The sequence below is a fragment of the Brachyistius frenatus genome, unplaced genomic scaffold (assembly GCF_029030835.1).
Source record: "Brachyistius frenatus isolate BFR_SWC_R1_liver_20210118 unplaced genomic scaffold, ASM2903083v1 Contig_110, whole genome shotgun sequence".
Lineage (NCBI taxonomy): Eukaryota > Metazoa > Chordata > Actinopteri > Embiotocidae > Brachyistius > Brachyistius frenatus.
The window spans coordinates 393,538-403,675 of NW_027210709.1; the positions used below are offsets into that span (position 1 = coordinate 393,538).

The 10,138-nt window shown below is 39.5% G+C and overlaps 2 protein-coding genes across 3 annotated transcripts; one reads left to right on the top strand and one right to left on the bottom strand.

The window, feature by feature from the left end:
• Positions 1-187: 187 nt before the first annotated feature.
• Positions 188-5,319, bottom strand: LOC138629085 (procollagen galactosyltransferase 2-like). The gene is made up of 12 exons (XM_069712578.1): positions 5,078-5,319; positions 4,588-4,698; positions 4,328-4,445; positions 4,086-4,220; positions 3,773-3,977; positions 2,868-2,987; positions 2,467-2,540; positions 2,279-2,385; positions 1,439-1,571; positions 1,147-1,274; positions 858-1,064; positions 188-762 (listed from the first exon to the last, which is right to left on the bottom strand). The coding sequence occupies exons 1-12, from the start codon at positions 5,317-5,319 to the stop codon at positions 489-491; spliced, it is 1,854 nt and encodes a 617-aa protein (XP_069568679.1). The 3' UTR covers positions 188-488.
• A 653-nt stretch (positions 5,320-5,972) lies between these two features.
• tsen15 (TSEN15 tRNA splicing endonuclease subunit) lies at positions 5,973-9,624 on the top strand. 2 transcript variants are annotated; one of them, XM_069712435.1, is made up of 5 exons: positions 5,973-6,157; positions 6,446-6,527; positions 8,130-8,265; positions 8,343-8,530; positions 8,724-9,624. In XM_069712435.1, the coding sequence occupies exons 1-4, from the start codon at positions 6,071-6,073 to the stop codon at positions 8,512-8,514; spliced, it is 477 nt and encodes a 158-aa protein (XP_069568536.1). In that variant the 5' UTR covers positions 5,973-6,070; the 3' UTR covers positions 8,515-8,530; positions 8,724-9,624. The 2 variants fall into 2 exon arrangements, with proteins under 2 accessions (XP_069568536.1, XP_069568535.1); XM_069712434.1 differs by having other exon boundaries at positions 8,343-9,624.
• Positions 9,625-10,138: the final 514 nt, after the last annotated feature.

Sequence of the window (10,138 nt, forward strand, 5' to 3'; positions counted from 1 at the left end):
TGTCTTGTGTTTAATGTCATCTGTTATTGTGCATTTTATTTTTATTCTTAAATTATATTTTAACATGTTTTAATGTTCCTGTATGTGTTTTTATATGAGGCACTTGGTGCATGTCATTTTCTAGCTGTAAAGCACATTAAACTGCATTTCTTGTACAACAGGTGATACACAAATAAAGTTTATTATTATTTTTATAAACTAAATGCTGAACCTTCTTTGCAAGGTATATACAGTATTAATCCTGAACAATGTTACTTTTAGAAAGACACTTGCAGTGTTATTTACCAGGTGATTTTGGTTTCTAGAAGGCTGGATTACAACCCGGGCCTAAAAAAACTCCTGACTTGACTGTCCTGGTTTGTGTTTATGCCTAAATCTGGGACCAGACAGGCTACACACTGCAAAAAGAGGGAGAGGATTTGAGTTTAATCAGGGCCCAGGCCAGTAATGGTGTGTAACATGACGTGTGTTTGTACTGTCAGTCCTCCTCAGAGCTCATCTCTGTTGTCACTGACAGAGACAGGAGGCGCCTCACCATGACTCACAGGTCGAAACTTTACTTCCTCAGCTGCCTGCGCACGGCTGTGTTTGGCTTTGTCTCTGTCCCAGTCTGTTTGTATGGCCTCGTCATCCCAGATGGTGGAAGTCTCTGTGTCGCTGAAGTAGCCGGGCTCGCCAGTGAAGTGTGTGGGGAAGAGCAGCAGAGGCTCCACTGAAAAGGCTCTCAGGTCCCTTTGCTCAAAATACTGCATGTACTGTTGTCTGGAGGGACAGGGAGGTTCACATGATGACTTAAAACTGGACAGAGAAGGGTTTAACTGGTATTAAATCATAATATTTAAATATGTGAGACGCACTTCGGGTGCTTGTTGAACATGACAGGCAGGAACTCATCAACAGGCAGCATTTTGCTCAGGGGTTTTGTCTGCAGGAGCTTCTTGGCACCACTCAGTGAAAGGACATAACCCAGGGTCCAGTAGGAGTAGTCTGGGTGCACCAGGTTACGGACTCCCTTCACCCAGTACTCTGGCTCCTTCACTTGCAGCCGCTTACGGCCTACATAACTACAGGGAGAAAGTCTCTATTGAAGCTCAATGTGGACATGAAAAGGATTCAATCATTGAGAAGGAAGAAGAACTTACTTACATGAGCTCCCACTGAAGTCCCACCTTCTGCACATCGTCCATGATGGTCACCAGCCGGCTGTAAAATCCAGGTTCAAATCTTACATCATCCTCAAGCACCAACACTTGCAGTAGTTCCTGCTGTACCACCTAGAGGGCGACACATTTACAAAGCCGATACTCATCATGAGCAGCTTCCAGTTAAACCTGTCAACCCTGTCACATCAGTTCCACGTTCACGGCACTGCTCTGCACTGTTGTTGAACTGTCATTGCAAAACTCAGGCGTGCTCCACACAGATTATAAATCTGTACCTGCTTCCAGATGTTGTAGTGGCTGAGGAAGCAGCCAATCTCCCCTCTAGTCAACATGCGGTCTGAGTACGGGTCTTTGTACCCTGGCAGCATGTCTATCCCCAAGGACTGCAGCTGAGAGGAGTTCAGGGCTCTGTGAACAATAAATATGCTCATTATCAGTGAAACACATGGCAAGTTATATTTGGAGCATTGATCTCTCATTTTTACCATAAATTCCTACAACGTTAATGCAAAAAAAAAGACATCAACTAATCTGGTCAAATCCCAGCAGTAAAGGCCATTCAATTAACAAAAGGACTAGTGTAGTGTCTCACAATACAGGTAGTTAATACATCTTTATATTCTGTTTGACTGTCATACAGACTTTTTTTTTGTCATAATAATGGTACAAAGTTTTCAAGATTTAAAGGTCCACAGTGTAAGATTTAAGGAGCTCTATTAGAAGAAACAGAATATATTATTCATAGTTACGTTTTCATTAGTGTATAAACACCTGAAACTAATAATCATTGAGCTTTTGTCAAAGTCACTGGTTACTAGTATTTTTTTGCAGATTCACATTTTACATTCAAAATTATATGTGATGCATTTGATTGCGTATTGATCATCAGTAATAGTATAACCAAATAAAGAAACAAACATTTAACAGTCTGAAGGGTTTATTCTCAACATACCTCCACTTTGGATACTTTTCGCTCAATACTTTAATCATTTTAATCATGTCAAGGTATGGCTACAACTTTCAGAGTTAGTATTTTTTCATTGTTTCACTCTAAGTTTTATTTTTGAAAACTTCTGCCTCTATTGAATTCAGAGAACTGTGTCTGAATGTCGTACTTGCCATCCACGGCCTCTGTCAGTGTAGCATTAATGCCGAGAACGGCCAGAGAGCTCAGCATCCTCTCCCTTCGGTCTGCACGCCTCTTCAGATTGATCAGAAAGATCTATGTGGAGGAGAAAAAAGTGAGCGTTCGGCACCATGTAACTGAAAAATATTTCCTCTGGCTTAAAAACGGTATCTGTACCTCATCAAACCCCATCTTCCCTGGTTCTTTAGATGTAGTGTGCACATACTGTGAAGGCTCCATTGTGAAGTTAACTGGAAATAAAAGTCAATCATTCATATTTCATATTAAATACAGTAAATGTACTTTTTTTTCAAGCACTCCTTTTCTTTTAAGAGAATTTGTTAGATAAGTTCAACATCTAAGTGACGTGAAACTCTCAAATAAAAGGAGGAGAAAGGTAAATGAGAGGCGTTGGGCTTTAACACAGGAGTGAGGCATGTGTCATGACTGCGAGAGGGAAAAAAAAGACTAAATATGCTCCAAAGAAACAGAGCGCAAAAACTGAAGATAGAGAGCCCTAAAGTTCCTCCTGCTGTTAATTAACCTACATTTTATGCAAAATTAGAGTAAGGGCTTACTGAGTGCCTCTGTGTGTGTGTGGGTGAAACTCTCCTCTTCTTCCTCTACAGTCTGGTCTTGTTTCAGGGGCACTGGTAAATATCCATAGTGGTCCTTGTTGCACACGTACATCTGAACACCTGCAATGGTGAAAATGAATCAGTCTCATTGGAGAAGTTCTGTGAAAATATGGTCTAAATTCAACTCTGTTGTATGACAAGAAACATATATTTGTACAAGAATGGTCTGTCTACATGTCATAAAGTCATCAAATTATGCCACTATTAAGGAGATCAGTGATACCAAAAATAGTATTTGATTCTGCCTTAACTGTATGCTTATCATATAGTGATATCTTTATAAGAAATAGCATGTATAATAACATCACCATAATTCCATATATGGTAGGCTGACTAAGACTTTTAAGATGTACTATAATAAAGATGTTGACTAACTTTTTAAACCTCAGCCTTACTTTCACATTAAAATACTTTTAAGCTTCCTCTGAATATTTTGTACTTTCAGTCTCAACATTATTTCTTTATTTCTACATATAAGGTTTTGCATTAGTGTAAGGACAATGTAAACAGCTGTAAATAATCTGACTGATAATTTAATGATTTCTGAAACATATCACTCAAGAAAAAAAGTATCACTGCAAAGCCATTAAATGTTTAAATTTTGGACTCAGTTGCTCAGTCTGGCTTCAGCATAGTTGGTATCAGAATACCTCCACACTTTATGAACTATATTGATTTAACTCAATAGTTAAACACATTAAGGTCAGTTAAGTTTGTATTTCCAGCTAAGTGCTTTTACCTGCTTGCCACTAATCAGCACCACTAAGTGACAATTATACAAACCACACAGGAGAATTTCAACCTTTTGTAACTTAAATGAAACCACAGTTTGACAAAGGTCTGACCTGCTTGCCGTGCAGAGAACGCAAAGGCCATGATGTCATCCAGATGATATGGGTACTGGGGGTGAGGAGGGTAGAAGGCCAGTGCTCGGCTGACTCTGCGCCTCAGGTCCAGCAGGTATGTGGAGTGCACCATGGGGACAGCAAAGCAGCCCTGCCACTTCCACTTACGGATGGGAATATACTCTGGGGTTCTTCTGTAGTAACCCTGTATGTATATTAGAAGAGTAAGAACAGTGACTCCCCTGCAGTTTGCAGTAAATATTCTGCACAATCCATTACACAATACTCTGTTTTGGTCTCTAACAAACTTTACCTGAGGAGTTATGCCACACCAGAAGTTGGAATAAAGGCTTTTTGATTCCAACATGGGAGCCACAATTGTCAGGTTCTCTGCTATCATATCAGTAAGTGTCTGGTTGTTTGTCAGCAAGTTGTCACTGTCCACAAACTGAGAGAAAAATATGTAACAATAATATAATTCAGATGATATGATACACTGTGATTGTGGAAATTTCTCTGAGCAGATACTTAATTCTTAGTGTTTGTTTTTCTTACCAATATGTAGTCGATCCAGAGTCGTCTGGCTGCTCTAAGTGCCATCTGCTTCAACTTCATCACATGGGTGAACCGAGAGTCAGGCCAGTGTTTTGGTCCCTCCTCATCTGCATAAGAGCTGAGAGACAGATAGAGACACACAAAGATTGAAGGATCAGAAGAGCAGATGATATCAGGCAGGTTTTATATTGTCCCATTAAACAGTGTCATGATGATAAATGGAGTAGCTGCCTCAGACTTTCACATTCACAGTCATTCACCTCGGTTGCTCCACAGGTCTCCACTCCACAGAGTGGTACAGGTGCTGAACTCCTTTGAGCCACTCCTGGAGCATCGCTGTGCTGTTATCCATGCTGTGGTCAGAGGCTGCCCTGCGATCACACAGAGCATTACTGAACACTGAAGTGTTTCTTTCTTTCTTTCTTTCTGTCTTACTTTGTTTCTCTTTGTGGGAAGTTTTCTCACTTCTGTGAGAATAGCTTGTTTGCTTATGAACAGCAATGCAGAATGTGGAGAATGACATTTACAGTGCAGTCAAACTTGCCACAAAACAGTATCTTCATTGCTATTAATACATCTGCTTGTTGTTCTGTTTGAGCTCTTTATATCAAATCATTAGTATATTTTCCACAAACCATAATTACAGTGTATATTTTCCTACTTTCCTCAGAAAGATGAACACATTCAAATTAAAGGATAAATGCAAAAAAAACAAAAAAAACAACAACAAACGAATAGTTGCAGTTTTACCAGATGGCAATGCGGTCCTTTGGATAGTCCAGTCTGTCGATGCATCCCAAGAAATAAGGCAGGCTGTGTTGTGCGTTGCGAGCGAGGATGGTGATCAGCACTGTGGGCTTCAGCAGGGAGGACTCCTGCTGTGTTGGTTGGAGGAGCTGATCAGCTGGCAGCTCCTCTGTGCTGGCGTGTAGGAAGAGTCTTCCTGTTAAAATCAGAAAATAAAATATGAACCCTCTCAATTCAAAAGGCATATTTGCAGCAGGGCAACTTAATGTGTCTGCAGACTCAACCTGGTGTAACAGTCAGGGAGAGAGACAGACCAGACTCACACACACATGAGAAAACACACACACACACACACACACACACACACACACACACACACACACACACACACACACACACACACACACACACACACACACACACACACACACACACACACACACACACACACACACACACACACACAGAGAGAGAGAGAGAGAGAGAGAAATCTCCACCATACCATAGACTACACAAAGATATGAATTTGTTGTCTTTTCATTATTATTATTATTATTATTATTATTATTATTATTATTATTAATATTTAGTAGTAGTAGGAGCTAATAGCAGTACCAGTAGCAGTTGTAGAAGTATTAATGAATAATTTCTTTGATGTTTTACATTTATCCGCAATTTATATTTCTCTGATTTATTTTAAATTTGTAAATCTATTCATTAAATCTATAACTTAAATGAATGACTGGAATATAATGAGTGGAACAGCCTGATTGTGGCCCTGAGTTCAGTCTGTAAGGCAGCTGCTGGTCTCCTTCCTGTTTCTGACAGGCTGCACGGAAAACGAGAACTGGGTCATGTTTCCATCCGGACGAATTTTCATGCGGCACGCCGGCAAAACCTGAAAACACAACTCAGCCATGCCGTGACAGCAGCAGTATGTGGTGACACGAATAGTTGTTTAATGAACCGGTAATTGTCGTGCAGACAGGTTTAGTGATGAAAATGTCGGGAGCGTCAGATGGAGCAGAAACGTGTGAGAAAACAACTGCAGCAGTTCCGAACTGGATCCTGCAGCATTCAACGGTGTGTGTGTGTGTATATATGTATATGTATGTATGTATGTATGTGTGTGTGTGTGTGTGTGTGTGTGTGTGTGTGTGTGTGTGTGTGTGTGTGTGTGTGTGTATATATATAGATGTATGTATGTATGTATGTATGTATGTATATATATATATATATGTATGTATGTATGTATATATATATGTATGTATGTATATATATGTATGTATGTATGTATTTATGTATGTATATATATATATGTATGTATGTATGTATGTATGTATGTAGCATTAACTATCGTCTGTTCTTCAGTACCAGCAGATGAAGGACCTGGAGGTCGGAGACAGCGCGCAGGTTCATGCAGCATTTCTGGTGTACATGGATCTTACTGAAGGTGAGTTCTACAGATGTAGGAACACTCAGGAACCAAAGTAACCGTCTGTTTGTATATCATGCAAAGATTGATACTGTTGGGCAGGTCTTAACAAATGAAAATGAGTATTTTGTTGTTGTTGTTAGGTTAGTAGATATGTTGTGTACTAAGCCTTAAAATGAATCAGTTCACACAACTCAATGTACAGAAGTTACAAATTACATTAAACTGTCATTATAAAATTTGTGTCAGGAGTGTGGAGATTAATGTGCAAATAAAAACATGTTCTAAACAGATAAAGAAAAAAACTGAATCAGGGGCCTGTTTCATAAAAGCAGAATTAAGATAACCAGGATAACAGAGAAAAGCCAGCCTTGACCCCAGTCACTAGATCCTGGCTTAAGCTATTTCACAATTGCCAATTCTGTCTGATCAGACTACTTCAAGCCAGGTGTAGTTCATCTGGATAAATGCGCATTCACAGCTGTCTTCAAAAGACCACAGATTGACTGATGGAGAAATGGAAAAGAGGCGTGTCACACGCTTAAATCCCAGTGAGAAACAGCTCTTAATGGAAGCATACGAGGAGGAAAAAGACACAAATATGTAAATAAAGGAAACACTGTTGCTATAATTAAAGAGCGTCAAAAGGTGTGGTAGACATTAGTGGACTGACTGAACGCGTAGTGAACTAAAACTGTCATAATTCTATAATTCAAGGAGTTAATGGCTCAAAATATCTGCCTGGAAGTGAAAGTTACTCACATTATTCACCATCAAAATTACCCCCCCCCTCTCTCCTCTCCGTGTGTGTAATTCATTGCACCTGCAATTTAGTAAAATTCCTCCTTAATATCGCACATACTCCTGTGAGAAGATAATAAAGATGCAATAATATTGTTTCAATGCCAAATATACCTTCTAACGGAGCGCCAAATAGTGGCTTTGCTCAGATTTTCAACATCTCCTGCTGAATAAAGAGAAACATGTCACTTGAAATGTTTTTTTTTTTAGCCAAGTTCAGATCATCTGTGGGACGGTCAGGGCTCTGTGGGACGGTCAGGGCTCTGTGGGACGGTCAGGGCTCTGTGCTCCGCGGTGCTGAATCTTGGGAACGCTCACGCAGGCAGTCATTAAGAAAAGCCGAGGGGTCCGACTTGTCCCGAAACACCTTTTATCAATCAGAAAGTCATGTCAAGAAGTGCAATAAAACATTAATCAAACCTCAAGTAATAATATAAACAGCAGTCTTCATAAAAGTACATTTATTTTATGATTTATTTTATAGCTAAACTTCCCTCTGACATGGAATAACTGTAAGAAACTGTTTCTGATCAGAGTAAACACTGACTGAAAGGCACCAGGATTAAGTAAGCCTGGCTGTTAGCTAGTTTCACAGAATAAATCTCCACGGTAATTTATGTACCACTGCTTTTATGAAACCAAACCAAGATTTAACTAAGCCAGGATACCATATCTAGATTTTGTGAAACAGGCCCCAGTACTCAGCTGGTGACAGATAACGTCCACAACATGCAGTTACCTTTGCGAGGCTTAAACTTCACCTACTGTATGTGACCGGTTTGGTTACCATACTCGCTCTGTGTTTCTTGATCTCTGCAGTGCGTCGGTGGAAAGAGGTGTCTTGTGTCAAGAGTCCTGGATTGCAGGTGGTTTTACTGGAGGTGAAGGAGAAGGAAGGAGGCCCCATCCAGACTGTCCTTCCCCTGCCTGTCCACCGATCTCTGAGCCACAGAAGGTGATAATGACACCATCCCAGGTTGTTTTGCCTAAATTTCCCAAATTTCCAGCTTCTTCCTCCCTGCTTCTTTGCAGCATTCGCCACGTGCTGGACAGAGGCTTTCCTATGCTGTTGTGTGCTGTGGCACCTGACTCCACCCTGGTGTACCAGAAGATGACTGATGGGTTGGTGACACCGGACCCTCCTGCAGGCCCTTTTCAGGATGTGGGACGTCGGCAGCACCGGAAGAGACGGCAGCAGCGCTGAGCAGCTGAGTGAGAAGGTGATGAATCATAGAAGAGCAGGCGAGGTTGAAAGTTGCCCACCTGTTGCATGTCTATGAGTTGAGGCGGAGAGGTGAGACCATCAAGTAATTCACAAGGAAAAAAAGAGTGAAGATTAGGAAAATGAAGACATACAATGATTTTGTGCATTTTTGTTCTTCTTTGCAATTCTATGGAATTCTTATGAAGAAGTTATGTGGACACACCTCGCTCAAAACCTGGGCATGGGACCTAATGAGTCGGCATCCACAGGATTTTTGAACAACAGCCTGACCTTTAATGACTTTTGAGGCTGATACAGAAATAGAGGAAAAGAATATATATTTTATAATGTAGATTAGAAGATTTGTTTTAATCTTAAATGCATTACATAAACAGTTTCGATGAGGATCCCTTTAATAGGTTATTTAGGAAAACTGTTAATGAATAATAAATGTTACCTTTTTGTACAAGCCTTTTATTTTAATCCTTTAAAAACATAAGTGCCTTTCTTTTGTCAGACGTGACAACAGAAAATGAGTCTCAAAGTAAACAGTAAACAACGCTTAAGATAAAAAAGATGGTAAAGAATAGAGCTGAATATCAGTTTGATTTGTATCACTACTACTGTCGACAAGGGACAACAAGATATGTTTTATTAATTGATGTGTTTTTAAGGACTTTATTTTTGTGTGATAAGTTAGCTAACCACCTTTGTGTTGCTATTAGCGTGTTTAGTAACGTGACGTTAACAACTCCACCTTCATCTGAAGTAATTGGTTTCCTGCTTCAGTTTGTTTCCTTTTCTATTTAGCGCTTACTTTGGTATGATGGTCCAAAAATATAATTTTATATCTTTTTAGCATTTAGAGATATCGGTATTGTAATATGACGTTTATCATCGTATAATAAGAAATTGCAGCACAGAGTGCAAAAGATGAGTTTACAGGGATTCAGAAACCGTATTGTCATTACTTAGTTGTTCCACCAGAGACCACTGATATGTGTATTTTTCTACAGTAAACTAGTCCTTTCATATCATCACTGGAAAAAACACCAAATTAAAATCTTCCCTTCGCTGTCAGAGCAAATGTATGTTGCGCTTTCATGTGATTTTGCCATGATCATTTTGTATATTCATAGTATCATTCATTTATCAATGTGAAGTAACTGACTGTGCCAGTACAGCAATACACATTGCTACAGTCATTATTTTAAATGTCCTAGTTTCCTATTATTTTAATTCAAAGTAAACTTGCCTCATAATGAGTCATACCACTAAATCATTCAGTATTTAGAGGTGACCTCCAATGAGCTTATTATACAGTTAAGTATTGTGCTGAGCTGCAGAGCGTGTTTATAATATAGATTACCACAATTTTATTACCAGTCCTTAAAGAAATGTGGTATTGATTTTTTTTTGCAAAACCAAAACTGTAATAACTGTACACAACGAGTGCATCGATGGTTATTTCTACGATCGTGTGATTCATCTTGCCAGTTGTTAAGTGTTCGCTGCACTTCTGCCTGTGCTGCCAGCTCTTTCTAAAACAACACAATCGTGTCAACCGTGGGGTTAGATTACTGAAAACACTTTTTATTTTTCTAAAAAAACCAAAACAAGAGTT

Excerpts from the sequence above, each read along its gene's own strand:
- tsen15 (XM_069712434.1), top strand. The coding sequence starts at position 6,071 with ATGAAAATGTCGGGAGCGTCAGATGGAGCAGAAACGTGTGAGAAAACA. Across the intron at positions 6,158-6,445 it reads GGATCCTGCAGCATTCAACG|TACCAGCAGATGAAGGACCT; the intron begins GTGTGTGTGTGT and ends TCTGTTCTTCAG. Across the intron at positions 6,528-8,129 it reads GTACATGGATCTTACTGAAG|TGCGTCGGTGGAAAGAGGTG; the intron begins GTGAGTTCTACA and ends TGATCTCTGCAG.
- LOC138629085 (XM_069712578.1), bottom strand. The coding sequence starts at position 5,319 with ATGCCTTTTGAATTGAGAGGGTTCATATTTTATTTTCTGATTTTAACA. Across the intron at positions 3,978-4,085 it reads GGTGTGGCATAACTCCTCAG|GGTTACTACAGAAGAACCCC; the intron begins GTAAAGTTTGTT and ends ATATACATACAG. Across the intron at positions 2,988-3,772 it reads GTTCTCTGCACGGCAAGCAG|GTGTTCAGATGTACGTGTGC; the intron begins GTCAGACCTTTG and ends TCACCATTGCAG.